General features: G+C 46.1%; 1 protein-coding gene across 1 annotated transcript; it reads left to right on the top strand.

Annotated features, from left to right (window-relative positions):
- The first annotated feature begins 9,789 nt into the window (after window positions 1-9,789).
- LOC109560190 (fibroblast growth factor-binding protein 1) lies at window positions 9,790-12,840 on the top strand. The gene is made up of 2 exons (XM_019962176.2): window positions 9,790-9,916; window positions 11,764-12,840. The coding sequence occupies exon 2, from the start codon at window positions 11,784-11,786 to the stop codon at window positions 12,486-12,488; it is 705 nt and encodes a 234-aa protein (XP_019817735.1). The 5' UTR covers window positions 9,790-9,916; window positions 11,764-11,783; the 3' UTR covers window positions 12,489-12,840.
- The last annotated feature ends 8,764 nt before the right edge of the window (window positions 12,841-21,604 follow it).

The following is a 21,604-nucleotide window of genomic DNA, read 5'->3' as shown; positions in this document are numbered from 1 at the left end:
GAAACTGATTCTGGGAGCGGGACACCCCTCCCTCCAGTGAGGCTTCTGCATCCTCCAGCTGGGGGCTTGGACGACTGGGGTAAACCTCCTGCTACCCAGGGCGTCCCCAGGTGAAGCCTTCTTGGTGAACTTAGAAATCGCAAATGCCTTGGACTGTGTCCCTGGAGGCTGTCAGGCACCACTAGGTGATGAGACGACTGAGCAGGTGGAGCCGCCTGTGTGGATGGTGATGCTGGCGGGTTTGGGCATGGCCTTGACACAGGGAAGACTCACAACGTCCACTCTGGATAGACCTGTAGGGCAGGTGATGCCTGGGGGACTCTGCCTGCCCAACCTCTCTCCTTGGTCCTTTTGAACCAACTAAAACTCACTTGATACACCTGGAAAATCCTGCTCATCCAAGACCCATGGAGAAGGCTCCCAGACACAGAGGAGATCCCCAGGCCTAGAGTTTAACTGACGGATCAGAGGGCAAAGCAACAGGATCGCTCCAACATCTAGAGCAGAGGTCCCCAAGCCCCTGGACCACAGACGGGTCCCAGTCCATGGCCTGTTGAGAAGTGGATTGCACAGCAAGAGATGAGTGGTGGTGGCGCAAGTGAAGCCTCCTCTGTACTTACAGCCACTCCCTATTGCTCCCATCACCTACCGAGCTCCGCCTCCTGTCCAACTCAGGACAGAACTAGATTCTCATAGGAACAAGAATCCTACTGTGAGCTGTGCCCACAAGGGATCTAGGTGGCATGCTCCTTAGGAGAATCTGATGATCAGATTCTACATTTTGATGAGGTGTATAACTATTTAATTATGTATCACAATGAAATAATAATACAGGTAAAGTGCAATGGGCTTCCCTTGTGGCTCAGCTGGTAAAGAATCTGCCTGCAATGTGGGAGATCTAAGTTCGATCCCTGGGTTGGGACGATCCCCTGGAGAAGGGAAGGGCAACCCACTCCAGTATTCTGGCCTGAAGAATTCCATGGACTGGCTAGTCCATGGGGTCACCAAGAGTCGGACACGACCGAGCGACTTTCACTTTGTCACACTTGTCACTTTGTACAATAAATGTAATGCACTTGAATCATCCTGAAACCATCTCCTCCCCACCCTTGGTCTGTGGAAAAACTGTCTTCCTGGTGCCCAGAAGCCTGAGGACTGTGGCTCCAGACCACCCTCCTGTTGTCCGTGTGACAGACCCTCCTAGGGGTTGCCCCTCAGCTGGCTCGACCCTCTTCACCAGCTGCCAAAGCCCCCGCCAGGTCTGGGCATCCCCTCTCCCACCCGCTCAAGGGAGCTGGTGCCTCTGAGCCCACGGGCAATGGATGCGGCTCGGTCTGAGCCATCCGTGGTCCCTCCTCACCCGCGTCCGTGATGGCTTAGGTGAAGCCATGGGAGGTGACCCTGGTTCCTGAGGGAAAAGGAGAGGGTCCTTTGGGGATTGGGGGACGATTTCCTCCCTGATGGAAAGGATGTGTGAGGAGCAATCACCCCTCCTGTTCCCGGACGTGATTCCGAGAAGATTCGTGATCAGAGGTTGAGCCACCATCTTGCAGCCATGAGACAAACCTGAGAACAAAAGCCAGTGAACCAAGTGGCGCAGAAAGCACCCAGGCCCCGGGTCAAATCGAACAGCAGCTCCCCGCTGACGTTGTGCTGCTTGTGTATGAGAGAGTAAATCTGTAGTTGCTGAAGCTGTTGCTGTCCACACTTGAGTGTGTGTGTGAGGATCACTTGGGGTCTTGCTAAAGCACAGGAGTGTGACCTGGGGCTGAGTGAGGCTCCCGAGTTTGAGTTTCCAGCAAATCTCAGATGATGCCAATGCTGATCCAGGGGCTATACTTCTGAGTGAAAAGTGAAAGTGTCTTTCAATTCAGTTCAGTTCAGTCGCTCATTCGTGTCCGACTCTTTGTGACCCATGAATCGCAGCACGCCAGGCCTCCCTGTCCATCACCAACTCCTGGAGTTCACTCAGACTCACGTCCATCGAGTCAGTGATGCCATCCAGCCATCTCATCCTCTGTCCTCCCCTTCTCCTCCTGCCTCCAATCCCTCCCAGCATCAGAGTCTTTTCCAGTGAGTCAACTCTTCGCATGAGGTGGCCAAAGTACTGGAGTTTCAGCTTTAGCATCATTCCTTCCAAAGAAATCCCAGGGCTGATCTCCTTCAGAATGGACTGGTTGGATCTCCTTGCAGTCCAAGGGACTCTCAAGAGTCTTCTCCAACACCACAGTTCAAAAGCATCAATTCTTCAGAGCTCAGCCTTCTTCACAGTCCAACTCTCACATCCATACATGACCACAGGAAACACTATAGCCTTGACTAGACGAACCTTTGTTGGCAAAGTAATGTCTCTGCTTTTGAATATGCTATCTAGGTTGGTCATAACTTTCCTTCCAAGGAGCAAGCGTCTTTTAATTTCATGGCTGCAGTCACCATCTGCAGTGATTTTGGAGCCCCAAAAAATAAAGTCTGACACTGTCTTTCAGTCATGTCCAACTCTTTGCAACCCCATGGACTGTATGTAGCTCCTCAGGCTCCTCTGTCCATGGAATTCTCCAGGCAAGAATATTGGAGTGGGTTGCCATTCCCTTCTCCAGGGGATCTTCCTGACCCAGATTCGAACTTGGGTCTCCTACATTGCAGGTAGATTCTTTACCATCTGAACCACCAGGGAAGCCCTTACCTGCATACAGCAATGAAGACCCAGCACAATCAAAAATGTAATTTTTAAAAAAAGAAATTTCCAATTAATTCTCAGTTTCATTTCAGTTGTTTTCAGTTTTTTATTATTACTAACAGAATAATCTTGATACATACAAAATCCAATTCAATCCAATAAACATTTGCCAAGTGCTTTCTAAGCTTTCTGCTCGAGCTCTGATCTAAGGATTCCATTATTCAGGCTGATGAAGGTGACCAGTACATGAATGAACCCAAATCAGGTGACACATTAAGTGAAATAATGGTGAAGTCTGTAAGAAGCTGTGAGAACCCAGATGAAGGAACAAGGGATTCTGTCAGAAGCACAGGGCGTCAGGTAGAGAGAGAATGGGCTGGATAAATAAGGGTGGAATGGAATTTCAGGCCAAGGAAACAGTTTGGCAGAGGCAACTTGTTCTGAAACAGAGCGACATGGGAGGATAGGAGTGGACAGTGATGTAAAGTTGGAATCCAGGGATATGCGTAAATGTGGTGGGTATGACCTTGAGATCAACCAGGATCAAGACAGGAAGGACCTCAAATCAGACTCAGAAATGTGCACCTTTTCTATAAGCAGTTGAGGAGCACCAGAAGCTTAAAGGCTGAGATGTGATGAGATGTCACTGCTACAGGCATCATCAGAGAGTGAGCCATCAACTGAGCTGACAGTCTTGAAGGTGGCACAGATCACATTCACCTTGCGGTCGACACAGTGACTAACACTGCCCTTTGCCTAGAGTGGTTACTGAGTAATGATTGAATGAATACTGTTTTTTTTTTCCCTCCAGCTGTTGAGCTGTCTCTTGAGAAAAACTCTTGAGAAATTGCCTCTGGCTAGGTCAGAGGTCCCCACCCTAGGCATTCCAGCCTTCTCTCCAAAAGCTCAATCATCTCTGCATTGTCGAGACTGGCATCCTCATCCTGCCTGTCTAGTGCCATCTCTTTGAGGATGAGTCAGGTTGCTCTTGACTGCATCTCACTCAGTGGCAGAGAGAGCCTGGGACATGCAGCGCTTCACGAGTACTCTCTGGATGAATGGGAAGAGTGAGTGGATGACAGATGGAGTGGCAGAATGAGTGAGGTCTGGGCAGAGGCTAGCCCTGCTCTTCCTGGAGCCAGTAGTGTCTTATCCCCTGCCTCCCTTGTCTTCTCTACAGCTCATAGCAGGCACGAGGGCTGTGCTCTTCAGCCGTGGGTACTGTTTGCCCCAGGTGCCATCACAGGCCTTTTTAGAGCTGTTTCCTGATGGCTTTCATCTGAACTTCTTTTTATTTATCATATTTTTGGTTGTGCTGGGTCTTCATAGCTGTACGCAGGTGCTTCCCTGGTGGTTCAGACGGAAAAGAATCTACCTGCAATGTGGGGGACCCAAGTTCGATCCCTGAGTCAGGAAGATCCCCTGGAGAAGGGAATGGCAACCCACTCTAGAGGTTAGGGGCAGGAGGGCTGAGGGGAGTCGTGTCTGACTCTTTGTAACCCCATGGACTGCAGCACACCAGGCCTCCCTGTCCATCACCATCTCCCGGAGTTTACTCAAACTCATGTCCATTGAGTTGGTGATGCCATCCAACCACCTCATCCTCTGTTGTTCCCTTCTACTCCTGCCTTCAATCTTTCCCAGTATCAGGGGCTTTTCCAATGAGTCAGTTCTTCACAACAAGTGGCCAAAGTATTGGAGCTGCAGCTTCAACATCAGTCCTTCCAATGAATTACATGTGACAAAAGCAGCTCCCTTGCATGCTGACTGACAGCATTCACGCAAAGGGCAACTTGTCTTCTGTCTTCTCCAGTTTTCCAGGGTGGCGACTGACACTCTGTGACAAAAGGGACTGAGGGCTAGAGACCTGGGTTAGAGACTGATAATTCCAAAGGGAGCCTCTCTAAGGCCTTCTGCCCCAAGATGTGGAGGTGACAGGTGTGCATACGTTGCACGTACCCATGTGTGATGTACCTGTGTGAAAGTGCAGGTGTGTGTATGTGTGTGCTTATGTGCAGAGGTGCACGGCCATGTGTGCACTTTGGAAATTTTATTTAAAAGAAGCAGACATCTTTAAAGAATGATTAAGATGTTTTAGAGTGATTCCCTTTTTAAAAAAAGATGTAAAAAGCCTAGAGATAATCAATGAACTTGTACTGAAAAATTTCATTGTAAAACACTAAAGGATGTTGAATATCTAAGGCTTTGAAACAGCTGTATCACTAAAGAAAAAGTCTTCTAAAATCTCTAATTATTATTATTAGTTTGATCTAATTAAAATTTCTGATATTCTATCATTTTAACCTACTACAAACAGCAATTTCATTTGGTTTAAGTTTAAAAATGACTCAGGGTTTTTGTATTAAGTTGATACAACAACCATGAGTCATTTTTTAGATAGGGTCAGAATCAAAACCAAGCATTGCACATGGATTCTAATAAATAGCTTCAATTTTATGAGGTGTGACATAACGTACTCCTTTAAGATAAATAAACATGAATATCTTTTCCATTTGCAACTATACAGAAGGCTGTGCCATCAACTCTTTACCACCTCTTATTTTTCTAAAGTAAACTTTAGCACTGCCCATCATGTGATACACTGAACAAGAATTTTGAAATCACATGAGTAATGAGCATTTTAAGTTTGGAATGCAAATACTGTTCTACAGGTCTAAGATGAATGCTACCTGCCAGCCAAGTTACTATTAGCTGGTGTTTATTTGACCAGTTTCCTCATTTTTCTGACAGTGAGTAACTTAATGCACAGAATTTGACCAAAAAATTAATATTGCTTTGATACAGTAACTAAGCATTTTGACAGTACATGAGGTCATTTTTGAAGGAGCAAATTTAGCCTGGCAATGCACAGTTAAGAGTCACCTCAGAACGAAATAACACCTGCTAATACATCTCTAGCCATTGCACCCCCCACCTCTCTACCAGAGACCAGTCTCTAGGTTGAGGAACCATATGGTAACAAATTCATGAGAGTAAAATCAGCTTTTGAGCCTCAAAACTATCTGTGACCAGACTGCCTAAGACATGCTCAACTACTGTGTTCAGATTTTCTATGGAATCCCCAAAGGAACCTGCTGTCCATCACTTCAATCTTGGTTGAAGAGAAGAGTGACATAATCCCAATCTAATCATGAAAAAAACCCCAAATTCCCAATGGGACACGTTCTCCAAACACCTGAGCAATCCTGAAAACTGCCAAGGTCATCACAAACAAGGAACATCTGAGGAAACACCACAATCAAAAGAAGCTCTATCACAAACAGAGGAGTCATGTCTATTAAAGGTCACATGGGATCTCAGGTGGCTTCCTGGACAGAAATGACTCTGTTGTTGTTGTTGTTCAGTTGTTCATGTCTGACTCCTTGCAACCCAGTGGACTGCAGCCCACGAGGTTTCCCTGTCCTTCACTATCTACCAGAGTTTGCTCAAACTCATCTCCATTGAGTCAATGATGCCATCCAACCATCTCCTCCTCTGTAATCCCCTTCTCCTCCTGCCTTCAATCCTTCCCAGCATCAGGGTCTTTCCCAATGAGTAACCAAAGTATTGGAGCTTCAGCTTCAGCATCAGTCCTTCCAATGAATACTTAGGACCGATTTCCTTTAGGATGGACTGGTTTGTGGTTTGGATCTTGCACTGCAGTTCAAGGGTATTATTTTCTAAGTGTATTGAACTATGACTTAATGTGTGGACACAGCCTTAGCACAATGCTGGCATGTTGTAAACAGAAATTGGGAGTGATGGTCTACTTCTCTCCATGAATGTCCATGAAAAGGAGGACACGGGAAAAGTTCAGAGGACCAAAGACACCAACAGAGAGGAGATGACATTGGAGCTGGACCTTAAGGACCTATGTGTGTCTGGAAAAGCTGGACTGGAAGGGCGTCCCAAGTAAAGGGAATAGCAGGAGCAAAAGCAGGGAGGGGACAAGTTCACAAATATTCAGGAAATGGTGGATGAGTGGTTTAGTGTGGCCAGATTGAAGTGTGTGTGTGTGTGTCTAGAAATGAATTTTAAATAATAGGCTGAGCTAACAGGGAAAAGGCTACAAAGCTTTGTCTAATACCATGACCCCTGTTTAGTAAGGAAGGGTCAAGGCAGAAGTTGGGATTGGACCTTCAACAGAAAGGGTGAAGATCCATAGGAAGTTGTTGGGGGTAAGTTACATGTTTCCTGCCAAATCTTAGAGACATTTCTCAGAAAATATCCTGGAGTCCACATGTTGTCTTCTAAATTTGCTTTGTGTTCTGACCTATAGTCTTTCTCCAGAAAGAATCTGGCTGCCACCTGTGGATAAGATGATATTCTTGTTTTGCAGGAGACCACCTTGGTCTACATCTCCTTGTGGAACAATGAAGCTTTGTCTTGCTTGGGTCCAGTAATCCTCCAAAATACCACTATGTAAGTGCCTGTTTGTGCAAGTCATGATTCAGTGAGGTGATGATCACAATAATGGGGATGGATCTCAGGATGAGCCAATTTTACACGAGGCTTGGAGTTTGGGGAAATAGCCTCATTCAGTGGAATTCATGAGGAACATCCATAACTCTGTGGCCTTGCAATTCTTGAACAGGTGGAACCTGGATAGAATCCCACCACAGTTACAACTTTCTGTATTTTTATTGTGGGCTAGGATAATGTTCTAGAAAATTTTACTTAGATGCCAACCCAGTTTCATATACACACATTTGCATGTTGAGGAATCTTTCAAAAGTTCATGAGATGTCTATTTCTACACAGCATCACCATCTGACCCAGCAGTCCCAATACTGGGCAGATACCCTGAGAAAACCATAATGCAAAAAGACACATGCACCCCAGTGTTCACTGCAGCGTGGCTTACAGTAGCCAGGACATGGAAGCAACCTAAATGTCCATAGACAGAGGAGTGGATAAAGAAGATGTGGCACACACATACAATGGAATATTACTCAGCCATGAAAAGGAATAAAACTGAGTCATCTGCAGAGACGTGGATGGACCTAGTGACTGTCATGCAGAGTGAAGTAAGTCAGATGAGAGAGAAAACTAGATACGTATTAAAGCACATAGGTGGACTCTAGAGGAATGGTACAGATGAATGTGTTTGCAGGGTAGGAAATAGAAATGCGGACACAGGAAGGGGGGAGGAGGGTGGGACAAACTGAGAGAGTAGCATGGAAATATATACATTAGCATGTGGAAAATAGATGGCTAGTGGGAACCTGCTGTATAGCACAGGGAGCTCAGCTCGGTGCTCTGTGGGGACCCAGATGGGTGGGACGGGAGTGGGTGGGAAGGAGGCTAAAGAAGGAGGGGATGTATGTGTGTTTGTATTTATATATATATATATATATATATATATATATATATATATATATATATATATATATCACACTGCTGTACAGCAGAAACCAAGACAAGATTGTAAAGCAATTATACTCCAGTAAAAAGTATATGTGGAAAAATTCACTAGGTCTGAGAATGTTGACCTCATGCCCACGTGTTTTCTGTCACCTGGAGCTGAGTGTTGACACTTGGACATCAGGAACTACCCAGTTTGTCATCGCCCCCGGGACTCCTCATTGTTCCCACCCTAAAGGCGAGGGCCAGCTGCCATCTGTTACTTATCACTCTTATGGTTCTTATGCTATTGCTTTCCTTACAGCTGAGTCAAGAAGAAAAGGAACAACTTCTTAAGCTCAAACATCATGAAAAGTAAAATAATAAAATGTAGTGAAGTCCATATAATTGCAGACGTGAGTTCTTTTTACATTCTCAGTAAGGAAACAAAATGTACCTGTTTTTTAAAGAATACAACTAAAGTCCACCTTATGAACCAAATCTGTTCTGCTTCACTTGATGCTAATGGCTCAGCTTCCTGAAAAATTTAATCCACCGGCTGCTCTGGCCATGCGGTTTTCCAGACAAGAATACTTCCTGACCCAGGGGTTGAACCCATGTCTCTTACATCTCGTGCGTTGACAGGAAGGTTCTTCACCACTAGCACCACCTGGGAAGCCCAAATAATTCAACACAAGACCCTAAATGAGGTGCTGTTACTGTCAGTTGTCAGTCGATGAGCAGAGGGAGGGTCAGAGAGGTTAAGATCACAGCTAAATGAATGCTGTGTCCGGGGCTCCACTAGATCATCCTACTGCTCGGCCGTGCCTAGAGGAGGCTCAGCAGAGTGAGGACCCCACCTGTGACCACAGGGTGTAAACTTTTAACAAGACCCAGATCAGGAATTTCCACTTTGCTGGCCTCTCAGGGCCCAAGGGTTCCTCTGCCCAGCTGGTAACTTCAAGTGCCTCAGGTGAAAATGGGAATTCAAATGCTAGGGTGGTTTCCCCAGTTTCCCCAGTGTGTCAGGTAAAAAGAGGGCAGAGTGGACCCCAGGAGTCCAGGCTTTAAACCCTGGGCTCCTCATCCTCCTAGCCCTGTGATCTTGGCCCAGCCCCAAATATCTTCAAGCTCCAAAATTCCATCTGTAAAATGGGATGAATTGGATTGGAAGGACTGATGCTGAAGCTGTTGCTCCAATACCTTGGCCACCTGAGGCAAAGAGCTGACTCATTGGAAAAGACTCTGCTATTGAGAAAGATTGAAGGCAAAAGAAGGGGGCGACACAGGATGAGATGTTTGGGTGGCATCACTGACTCAATGAACATGAATTTGAACAAACTCTGGGAGATAGTGAAGAACAGGGGAGTCTGGCAGGCTGCAGTCCGTGGGGTCGTAGGGTTGGACATGACTTAGTGACTGAGCAACAAGAGTGTAGGTTGGTATATCATGGAGGGGCTCTGATGAGATTTAAGGGAGAACTTTGGGTAGAATGAGTTGTTCATAACTCCCCCCCACCCCACCAAGATTCTGCTCCTGGGATCCTCTTCCCATCACAGAGGGTCTTTGCAAGGCTGTGCTCAGTTGGCCACTGGGGGAAAGAAACTGGCTTGGAAGAACCAGGTCTAATGCCACGCATGTAACACTCCCCGCCTCCCACACTTACAGACAGGATTACGCCAAGCACTTTCCCTGCAGGAACTGGCTCTCTCTGAAGGGGCGTGGCTGGGAGGAGTGTGAATAAAGTGACACAGGTATGTGAGGTGTAAAAACCCTGTCTGTGTGGGCTCTTATATAAAGGGCCTTCCCGGCCTCTCACGGTGGATGAGACCACGGTAAGCCTGCAAGCTTCCTCTCCCATCTGGGGTCCCACTGGACCTGCACGCTCAGAACTAGGTAAGAGCTGGCTCTCTGAAGAGTTCATTCCTTGCCACCCCCCACCCCCACCCCAGCTCCCTTGAGGACCTCAGGTTCCTGGAACCTGGATCTCCTCAGGGACAAGTAAGGGCTGAGTCCCACTGCTGTGAGGAATGAGCAGGTCTTTATCTGACATACCTAGCTCCCAGCCCAGCTTCATTTTGGGAGCCCACATATTGTGACTGTCTTCCCTTTATCAGGAAGGGCTTCCCTGGAGGCTCAGATGGTAAAGAATCTGCTTGCAATGTAAGAGAGACCGGGGTCTGATCTCCGGGTCGGGAAGATCCCCTGGGGAAGGGAAGGGCAACCCACTCTAGTACTAATGCCTGGAGAATTCCGTGAATAGGGGAGCCTGGCAGGCTTCAGACCATGGGATTGCAAAGAGTCAGACATGACCGAGTGACTGACACTTTCCCTCTGTCCCTTTATCAGTCCTAACAAGAGGCCATATGCCCAGGGTAGATAATGGGATTGAGACTATTCCTCTAATTAGCCTCTTCTTAAACAAAAGTCTGTATTCTTTTCAAATGGAGCACTGGCAATATGAATGATCTTATCATCAAGAACTAAGCCAGACGAAGTGAGTTGTTCCTAATTGCTTTTTTTTATTTCTGAAAGGCCGAGTAAGGTGAAAGCAAGAGGGATTCAGGGACGGGCGCAGTGGTATAAAGGACCAGGAGAGGTTCCGGCTGCCTGTCCCAACTGCGTCACTTGCCCACGATGGGATATTGAGCAATTTATTTGCCGCTCTGAACCTTAACTGTCATGCCTGTTACCTGGTGGTGATGTATTATGACCCGCCAGGCAAGGCTCTTGTGTGAATTAACAAGGTGAAAGTGAAACACAGGTCATGTGCTTAGTACGGAGTTGGTGTCAAATAGAAATGCTAATTCTCCTCTTTGAGGGCTGGTTGCCCACATGGTAAAATCTCTTCAGTTTAGTGTAACAGTTAAAGTCATCCTATGTCTTTAATGATTTATTTTTAAAAGCATTGACTGGGGACTTTCTGTATGGTAAGGACAGTGACAAAGTGTTCTAAATGCACTGGTGGAAACTCACCTCTGTTCTCCTGGTTGACTTTGCCCAGTTAAACTGTGTGATCACCCATTCTTCATGCCATTCCCTGGGCTCTTACTGAAGCCCAAATGCCCCTGCTCACCAACCCACTCATCTCAGAGCGTCCAGACCTCATGCATATTTAGCCTTGGGTCAGACATAACCTTGTGTGTCACTTAACATGTCCTTTCTCACTGTGTGATCATCTGAGTCCATGTGGAATGGTGAGATAGAAACTCAGCCCACCGGAGCTGAAAGAGAGTTGACAATCATGTCACCCAACATCTTGATTTTCAGATAAAGGAGCTGAGACCCAGAGAGGGAGAGGGACTTGCCCAAGATCAGGCTGGGGGACATGGTTGGGACAAACTCCAGGTCAATGCTTATTAGATTCCCCCAAAGAGTTGCCTCCAAGTTTTTAAGATGTGAGACTTTCTTATTCACCTTGATCAATTCAACATCTAGTCTAGGGCATGGCTAGTAGTCAGTACCCTATGAAAGTGCACTGAATGTTGAATGGAGCTGGAGTAACTGAGTGAGGGGATGCGGGCGTGAGGACTGACGGGGTTCAGAGGGTGCAGAAGAGTAAGCGAAGAGCATGAAGTTTCTGGCATTCAAGGCTCAAGCAGAAATGCGAATAGAGCATTGTCTACTGATTCCAAGAAATAGAAGGTTCTTGGATCTCACCCTGAAGCAGGCAGACCTATGCCAGGTGGAGGGGAGGGTCCTCCTCCAGCCCAGAGCTGACTCACCTGCCTTTTGTCAAACAGGTTCCCACCAAGCTGAAGGCATGAGGACCCACGGCCTCACCCTGCTCTCCCTCCTCCTCCTGGCTGTTCCGATGCTCTTGGTGGAGGCCAAAAAGGAAGGAAGGAATAGACATGGCAGCAAAGCCAGCGCAGATGAATCGCTTGCTCTGGGCAAGCCCGGGAAGGAGCCGAGGAGCCAGCCAACCAATCACCCGATCAAAGGCAAGTTCGTCACTCCGGACCACGCTGACTGCAGATGGGCGGTGACCAAGCAGGAGGAGGGCATCGTGCTGAAGGTCGAGTGCACCCAACGGGACAACACGTTTTCCTGTTTCTTCACTGGCAATCCAACCTCATGCCTAGAGTTGCACAAAAACAACGCCTATTGGAAACAAATTGGCCAGAATCTGCGTTCTCAGAAGGTCATCTGTGGTGATGCCAAGAGTGTCCTGAAGACCAGGGTGTGCAGAAAGAAGTTTCCAGAATCGAATCTCAAGCTGGTGAACTCTACTCTGATTAGGATCAAGAAACCCAGCCAGGAGTTAATGGAGCCCTCTCCCATGGACACGGTTGAAGTGACTACCTCCTCCAGCCCAGAAAAGACCCAGACCATGGCCACCAAAGATCCTCAGTGTGAGGAGGAAGACTTGAAAAACCAAAGGAAGGCAGCCCTGGAGTACTGTGGGGAGACCTGGGGCTCTTTGTGCAATTTCTTCCTCTCCATGGTACAGGGCAGTTCATGCTAATGAGGTTGAAAGAGAACAGGGTCCTTTAGGCGGTGTCACGTCAAAGCCTTTTCATATGCTGTAAAGATCTCCTAACTCCCTGTCAGATGAACATTTGTGCTATGGGTGAGCAATGGACTATTTGAACAGATTTTGCAATTTTTGTCTCTGTGTTTGGAATTTGTTTTGTATTCATTTCCTTAGATGTGATCTTAAGAGGCTATTGTCCTCTGTATTTTTCCATGGCCCACAAAGCTTTGTTTCTATGGGCAGTAAGGACCAGTCTTTGAACTGAATGAGTCAGAGTGGTGATTTCAGTACAGTGCACTTTCTGCCCAATTAAGATAATAAAGCCCTGTGCCTTTTTCAGAAATATGTTCAACTCTTGTTTGATTTCTCTCTGCCTAGTTTCAATGAACTTGCAAACAGGTCCTCATATATCAGTGGAAAAAATATCCTGTTCACCAGCCATCCCAGGTCATCTCATAAAGTGATCCATTCCTGAATCCCTATCTTCACAATTTTAGTCTTTGATCCGTGGTATTTGATGCTTACTGAACTGATTTCAAGTGGGTCACCTGAAGTATCATGTGATGAAGACACCTGTCAGGGGCTCACAGATGGGAGGAGGGGAGGCAGGATTCAAAGCCAGGACATCAACAAACCACATCCATGAGCTGGAGCAACATCCTCTAAGGCTTCAAGTTAGGGCTTCCATCATCACTCGCCATATACAGGACTCCTGAGCTTGGAGAGATGGGCCTGGATAGGTACAGTGCCCTGAGAGGAAGATTCCAGTGCAAGAGGGAAACTCAGGGTGGAACCCCAGAGAAAAGAGGCAGAAACTTCTGGGAGATCTCAGGCTGAGCTTAACAGGAGAGGTGATACCAAAGTTAGAGCTTGGAGAGTATCTTTAGGTAGGAAATGGGCAGAATGGAGGCACGATCGCCAGTTGACAGATATATGAAAGCAAAGAGATGAGAAAGATCCTAAAAGATGGGAGAGGCCACGTGGGTAGATGATGGTGAAATGCAGGGATGATGTTGTTGTTAGCCATTTACATGCTAGTCTGAAAGATCTGAAAGGGTTTGAATTCAAGAGTTGGGGAGAGAGAAGGATGTAGCCCCAAAGTCATGTCACAATTCCACAATGAACAAAAAGTAAGGAGCGGAAGTTGGCAGAAATACTGATCTCTGGGGTCTTTTTAGAGTTGGTGGCAGGGAGGAATGGCAAATGGGGTGGAAGAGGGCCTCCCACACTCATCAGCCTACCAGGACCTACACAGAGGTTTGTCAGCAGTCCACCCAGAGTCTGACAGCCCCAGAGTACATTTGGATATCATCTTTAACAGCATCAACACAAATAGTTCTCTCTCACTCTCTATGGCCCAGACTCTATGCTAAGTTCTTTCCATGGAGTATGCATGTGTTCATTCATTTATTCATTCACTAGTTCACCCAGAACATCATTCATTGAGCACAGACTCTTGCAGCCTCTGTCCTAGCGACTAGAGAGACAGTAGTGCACCAGCGATGAACACTCTGCCTCCATGGAGCTCCCAGTGGGGAAAGCAACCAAAATGCACAAATATACAAGTGACAGAGAGGAAAAGTCAAGGAGGAGAAAGGGGTGAAATCAATGGACAGTAACCAGCCTTAGGTGATACAGTCAAGGGAGGCATCTCGGTGGAGGTGATTTTTGAGATTAGATCTAAATGCAGTGAGGAATCAAGCCAGGTGACTCTCCTGGGTAAGAATGTTTAAACAGTCAGTGAAAATACTCTATAATTAATTAATGACTGTGAGCTCCTACTATGGATCTGGAGGACAAAAATACCTGCAAACAGGAAAGAAAAAATATTTCTGTCTTAGTGGTGTTTATATTCCAATGACTGGACCCCAGTTGGTGTGTTCAGAAACATCAAAGACTGCAATATCATTGCAGAGCAGAGCCCAGGACCTGACCTGTGAACTTGTCCCCCACTCCCAAGAGAACTTAACCAACGTCCAGACACTCCCTAAGCTCCTCCTCACCACACCATGGGAAGAACATTTCCCCTGAAGATATAAACAGAGTGTGGCTCCCCTCTGTCACTCAATTCTACGTAGTCCTAAGATAGGAAAGGACAATTAGACACTTCCAAGGGTCATTAAATAACAACTCTGATCTGGTCTGGGTGACATAAACATTGGAGAATCGACTAGACCTGACTCAAAGCCGGCAGAGCTGGGAGGAGGTTGTTTCCGATATGGCAGAGTCAATTGCACCTGAGCTGAAGGTTTGCCTCTGACACCTCCCGACCAAGGTCTCTGAGCCAATTATTCAACTGTCTGAGCTCCAGTAGGGCTCTCCTGGTGGCTCAGTAGTAAAGAATCTTCCTGCCAATGCAGGGGAATGTGGGTTCGATCCCTGGGTTGGGAAAATCCCTTGGCAGAGAAAATGGCAACCCCCTCCAGAATTCTTGTCTGGGAAATCGGGCAGAGGCGCCTGGTAGGCTAGAGTTCATGGTGTCGCAGAAGAGTTAGACACGACTTAGTGACTGAACAACAACTGAGTTCCAATAACGTCATCTCAACAATGAAGACCATTTGGGTGAAACTAGTACTGCTGGAAAAAGGAGTAAGACAGGAAAAGGAAGGAAGGAAGGAAGGGAGAAAAGAAGGCAATGGGGAGGAGACAAATAATAATAATAATGTCTGTTGATAGTGCCACTGGATTGCTTAAACCAAACCAACCCAGAAGATGCTCTGCCTTCAGAATTTGCAAATACCAGAGTTAATGAATTCAACTTATCATTAAAATTTTGTTAACCAGCATGATGAAATCACCTTCAGACATGTTGAGAGACTTGCACTAGTCAATAAATCTTAAGTGCCCAGTGCCCCATGGCTTACATTGTGGGTGTTTAGCACCATTGACTGTCTAAAGTCCACAGCACAAGACTGGCTTGTGGATGGAGCTCAGAACTTCCTTACGTAAACTCCTAAAAGTGGAAGTTGATCTTTTTTCTAACATGATCAGCAAAGGCCAGCAACCCTTACTTAAGGGTGGTGGGTGCCAGTGGCTTTGTCCCATTCTCTTTTTTATTCCCAACCAACTAACTGGGAAGTGTTTCATCCTGATTTTCTAGATGGGGAAACAGGCTCAGGCTGAGCCTGGGAGGAAGCTGCGTCTAGAGGCCCCCAAGCCCTTTCTGCCTCCGCAGCTCAGGATTTCTTCCCTGGTTGAGAGAAGACGGGCATTTGTGGTCTCTAGACACGGACCATGCCATGATATACGCAGGAGGCATCCATCCGATCCACGTGTGCAGCCCCTTCTGTGTTCTTACAGAGAAAGTGCTAGAAGCTCCAGCTTCCATTTGTCTTTGGTCATAGTCACATTCTGAGGGGGGATGTTTTTAAAACAAATTTAAAATATTTTAAAAGCCAACACAGACTTTACATTAGCTTCTATCTAACTTGGCACTCCATATTTTCTCTCTCTGAGGAAGGCATGGCAACCCACTCCAGTATTCTTGTCTGGAGAACCCCATGGACAGAGGAGCCTGGCGGGCTACAGTCCAGGGGGATTGCAAAGAGTCAGACACAATTAAAGCAATTTAGCACAGCACAGCCCATTTTCTCAAAGTGGAGGAGCCAGCGTGTGTGTGTATGTGTGTGTGCACGCGGGTGTGCACGCTTGTACTTGTGCTGTGTCCCTGAAGGAATGATTTTCTGGGTAACAAAAGACTGGACACTCTCAAGTCAGTGAGATAGAAATTCTGCATCCCGTAAAGCTGCTCAGTCATGGGGATGTCTCTGGTTCCTTATAAAACTACATCTTAGCAGAAAAAAAAAAGAAAAGAAAGCGGAGCTCTTCCTTGCAGCGGCTTGGCTACGTGCTGCAGTGAACCACGATGAAACCAGTGCCGACTTGAACCTCCGGAATCCAGCGCATCTGACCTGGCCTCCTACCCAGACACCTCTGCACTGGCCTCCCTCCTAACTCATTTTTGGCAGGACATGCAAAGGAGGCAAAGTGTTCAGGGCTGACAAACGCAAAGGCAGGCATCACCTACGGGGTTGGTTCTCGTAACACACCACGCTGAATGCCTGCTTGGTGATCTCTCACTCAAACATCTTCCATGAGCAATACACAAGAAAATATTCATTTGGAGGCCTGCTAAGTGAGGTGTCAGGATGCTGGGGGCAGAGAAGATTCCTTCTGGATGTTGGGGGCTGGTGAGTTTGGGGTGGTTTTCCTGGAGGAACTTCTCATCAGGTAGTTGGATACGTGGGTAATAACATGGCAAAGGTGCTTTCCATCCTGTCTGTCACTACAGCCCCAGCCCTTAGGGCCCAGCCCAGCACATAAGAAGCCCTCCAAAAATCTTGGCTGAGTAAATAAAAGAGGAGAGAAAGGAAGGCAAGAACAAAGACAGTAGACTTCAGAGTAAAAGAAAACTTGAGTTTCTAGGTGTGGGACCTGAAACAAGTCATATTTTCTGTCTCAGCCTCAGTTTCTCCATCTATAAAATGGGTCTGAGAATATCCATCCAAGAAGAATTAGACATCACTTAATTAAAGTATGATTCCAAATAGGAAAAGGAGTACGTCAAGGCTGTATATTGTCATCCTGCTTGTTTAACTTATATGCAGAGTACATCATGAGAAATGCTGGGCTGGAAGAAGCACAAGCTGGAATCAAGATTGCCGGGAGAAATATCAATAACCTCAGATATGCAGATGACACCACCCTTATGGCAGAAAGTGAAGAGGAACTCAAAAGCCTCTTGATGAAAGTGAAAGTGGAGAGTGAAAAAGTTGGCTTAAAGCTCAACATTCAGAAAATGAAGATCATGGCATCTGGTCCCATCACTTCATGGGAAATAGATGGGGAAACAGTGGAAACAGTGTCAGACTTTATTTTGGGGGGCTCCAAAATCACTGCAGATGGTGACTGCAGCCATGAAATTAAAAGATACTTACTCCTTGGAAGGAAAGTTATGACCAACCTAGATAGCATATTGAAAAGCAGAGACATTACTTTGCCAACAAAGGTCCATCTAGTCAAGGGTATGGTGTTTCCTGTGGTCATGTATGGATGTGAGAGTTGGACTGTGAAGAAAGTTGAGCGCCAAAGAATTGATGCTTTTGAACTGTGGTGTTGGAGAAGACTCTTGAGAGTCCCTTGGACTGCAAGGAGATCCAACCAGTCCATTCTGAAGGAGATCAGCCCTGGGATTTCTTTGGAAGGAATGATGCTAAAGCTGAAACTGCACTACTTTGGCCACCTCATGCGAAGAGTTGACTCATTGGAAAAGACTCTGATGCTGGGAGGGATTGGGGGCAGGAGGAGGAGGGGAAGACAGAGGATGAGATGGCTGGATGGCATCACTGACTCAATGGACGTGAGTCTGAGTGAACTCCAGGAGTTGGTGATGGACAGGGAGGCCTGGCGTGCTGCAATTCATGGGGTCGCAAAGAGTTGGACATGACTGAATGACTGAACTGAACTGAACTAAAGTCTAGAGCATGGGCCTTACACAAACAGATCCTTAAAACTTTATATCAGTGAATGAATGAATGAGGCAATTGACTGAGGGAAGAGACCAGGAGACAATTCTCTAAGAAGGTTGCACATATAATAAAAAATAAAACATACTTAAAATTTTCCACCCCCCAAAAAAAGAAAGAAAAAGTAGGTTGCACAAGACTCAAAATCTGCTGTGCCAAAGGTCTGACTGTCAAAGGCAGCCTGACTGTTCGTAATCTACTCCCAAGGACCACGCTCTCCCCAACAGCGCTTGAGCATCTCACATTTGCGGCCTGAACGAGAGGACTTTCCGAGGAGTAGGAGGAAGTGAAGACACAGCTGGTTCTTTAGGACCGCTTTGGAGTTTTTTACCAGCCTTCCAGCTCACTGGCCAGGCTCCTCCCCTCCCCTCCTTCGGTTCTACCGCTTGAGGGCTCTGGGGCTCAGCCCAGCACCTGGTTCCCCGGTCATCTCCCCCAGTGTCTCTGTTTTATATACCATCTGCCCACTCAAAATTCCCACATATACTTCTTCGGTGAAACCTGTTTAGGTTGAAGAGCATAGGAACAAAGCAAAATAACACAAGCAGTCTTCTTTTTGTAAATTTTTAAATTTTGTATTGGGGCATCACCGAATAATCCTGTTGTAACAGTTCCAAGTGAACAGTGAAGGGACTCAGCCATATACCCAGGTATCCATTCTCCCCCAAACTCCCCTCCCATCCAGGCTGTCACACAGCAGTGAGCAGAGTTCCCTGTGCTATACAGTAGGTCCTTGTTGCTTAGCCATTTTAAATAAAGCAGTGTATACATGTCCATCCAAACTCCCTACCTATCCCTTCCCCCACAACTGTCCCCACAGCAACCATAAGTTTGTTCTCTTAAGTCTGTGAGTCTCTATCATAAGCAGTCTTCTTAATTGTATGAGTCAAATAACAATTCCAGATAATCAATAGAAATAAGTTGTTCAAAGAAAGGAGTAATGCGTTAAACAAAGCAGAAAACCATTTTTGAGCAGTAGGGGATTTAGCAAAGAAAACGTCCCTCCATGAATGTTTTTGTACATCAACTCCTAAAGCCATTAACTTATTGGCAGCAATAATAGGAACAACAGCATGTTCTGTCAAGGTATGATTGCATTTATGGATGAAATTTTGTAATTCTTTGGTTCCTTGCAAAATCTTACATAAGGATTCTAAGGGGAAGCTAATATCAAGAATAGAAAGAGTAGGGAATAACATTTGGGTCCACAATACCCAAGGTCTCATGGGGGAATGTAATAAGTGGTCCCCTTCCGATTAAAAGGTGGGCTTCCCTGGTGGCCCAGAAGGCAAAGAGTTCACTTGCAATGCAGGAGACCCAGGTTCAATCCCTGGGTCAGGAAGATTCCCTGGAGGAGGCCATGGCAACCCACTCCAGTATTCTTGCTTGGAGAATTCCATGGACAGAGGAACCTGGTGGGCTGCAGTCCATGGGGTCACAAAAAGTTGGACATGACTGAGCAACTAACACTTTTCCAATATAAAAGATCAACAAATGTTCAGGTCAGTTCAGTCACTAAGACGTGTCTGACTTTTTGCAACCCCATGGACTGCAGCACACCAGGCTTCCCTATCCATCACCAACTCCCTGAGGTTGCTCAAACTCATGTCCGTCGAGCTGGTGATGCCATCCAACCATCTCATCATCTGTCATCCCCTTCTCTTCCTTCCTTCAGTTTTTCCCCCAATCAAGGTCTTTTCCAATGAGTCAATTCTTCCCATCAGGTGGCCAAAATATTGGAGTTTCAGCTTCAGCATCAGTCCTTCCGATGAATATTCAGAACTGATTTCCTTTAGGATGGACTGGTTTGACCTCCTTGCAGTCCAAGGGACTCTTAAGAGTCTTTTCCAACACCACAATTCAAAAGCATCAATTCTTTGGCACTCAACTTTATGGTCCAACTCTCACATCCATACATGACTACTGGAAAAGCCATAGCTTTGACTAGACGGACCCCTGTTGGTAATGTCTGTGCTTTTTAATATGCTATCTTGGTTTGTCATATATATTTTTTTCAAAGGAGCAAGCATCTTTTAATATCAAGGCTGCAGTCACCATCTGCAGTGATTTTGGAGCCCAAGAAAATAAAGTCTGCCTCTCTTTCCATTGTTTCCCCATCTATTTGTCATGAAGTGATGGGACCAGATGTCGTGATCTTAGTTTTTTGAGTGTTGAGTTTTAAGCTAGCTTTGTCACTCTCCTCTTTCACCTTCATCAGGAGGCTCTTTAGTTCCTCTTCGTTTTGTGCCATAAGGGTGGTGTTATCTGCATATCTGCGGGTGTTGATATTTCTCCCGGCAATCTTGATTCCAACTAATGGTTCATCCTGCCCCGTATTTCCCATGGTATACTCTGCATATAAGTTAAATAAGCAAGGTGACAATATACAGCCTTGGCGTACCTTTCCCAATTTGGAAGCAGTCCATTATCCAACAACTGTTAGGCATCCAGAAAAAGGGTTTCCTAACTGATAAGAGGTCATTTCTACATCACAGGTTACAATACAAACAAACTGAGGGGCTATCTTTAAAAAGACATCACAGGATTTAGGAAAAAGTCAATTCGCAATAGTGGATGGAATTCTCTAATAAGTAGGTCTCCCAAGTAAAAGAAGTAGATCCATACAGCAGTCCTTTGGTAGCTTTATCTTAATCTGTCAAAAAGTGGGTATAGTTATGAAAGTCCAAATAATTTCCAGTGAAAAGAGGCAGCCAATATTCCTCTCCAAAAACAATAGGTAATACATGAAAATTGGCACATGAAACTCATATTAACTATACTATATGGTATGAGCTCCTTGGTACCAGGTGTCAGTGCATTCAGTAATGCCTTCAGGGATAAATACCCAATGATCATCAGGAACCCAGTCTCTAAATAATTTTTTCCCATGATGTGTATTAGTAGGGGCTTCCCAGGTGGCCCTAGTGGTAAAAGAATCGATTTGCCAATGTGGGAGATGCAAGAGATGCAGGTTCAACCCCTGTAGGAGGAAACCTACTCCAGTGTTCTGGTCTGGAAAATTCCATGGACAGAGGAGCCTGGTGGGCTACAGTCCATGGGGTCACAAAGAGTAGGACACGACTGAGCAACTGAGCATGCAATTGAGCACACGTGGATTAGCAGACATTACAATTCCTTAGGCCTTATCCTTTTGAAAAAGGTAATATAACAGTTGCATCGAACAAGCAGTCCAATCAAACATGTCAGTTAAGGATTTATTTTGGTGTAACTGAAGGAGAAGAAGGCATCAGAGGATGAGATGGCCGGATGGCATCACCAATGCAATGGACACGAATGTGGGCAAACTTTGGAAGATGGTGATGGACAGGGAGATCTGGCTGTTCCAGTCCGTGGGGTCGCAAAGAGTAGAACATGAGGGGGCGACTGAACAACAACTGAAACATTACTGAGTCTGTAAATAATTGTAAAAAGTCTTTGTCATATGTTCACCTAAGTTCATGTGGTTCTGACGTTGCGGTGGGGGTGTAGTCCCTAAGTCATGTCTGGCTCTTGTGGCCCCATGTAGCCCTCCAGGCTCCTCTGTCCATAGGATTTTCCAGGCAAGAATACTGGAGTGGGTTG

This window comes from Bos indicus, chromosome 6, assembly GCF_029378745.1.
Source record: "Bos indicus isolate NIAB-ARS_2022 breed Sahiwal x Tharparkar chromosome 6, NIAB-ARS_B.indTharparkar_mat_pri_1.0, whole genome shotgun sequence".
Classification (NCBI taxonomy): Eukaryota; Metazoa; Chordata; class Mammalia; order Artiodactyla; family Bovidae; genus Bos; species Bos indicus.
This window is presented reverse-complemented; position numbering and strand designations above follow the sequence as displayed.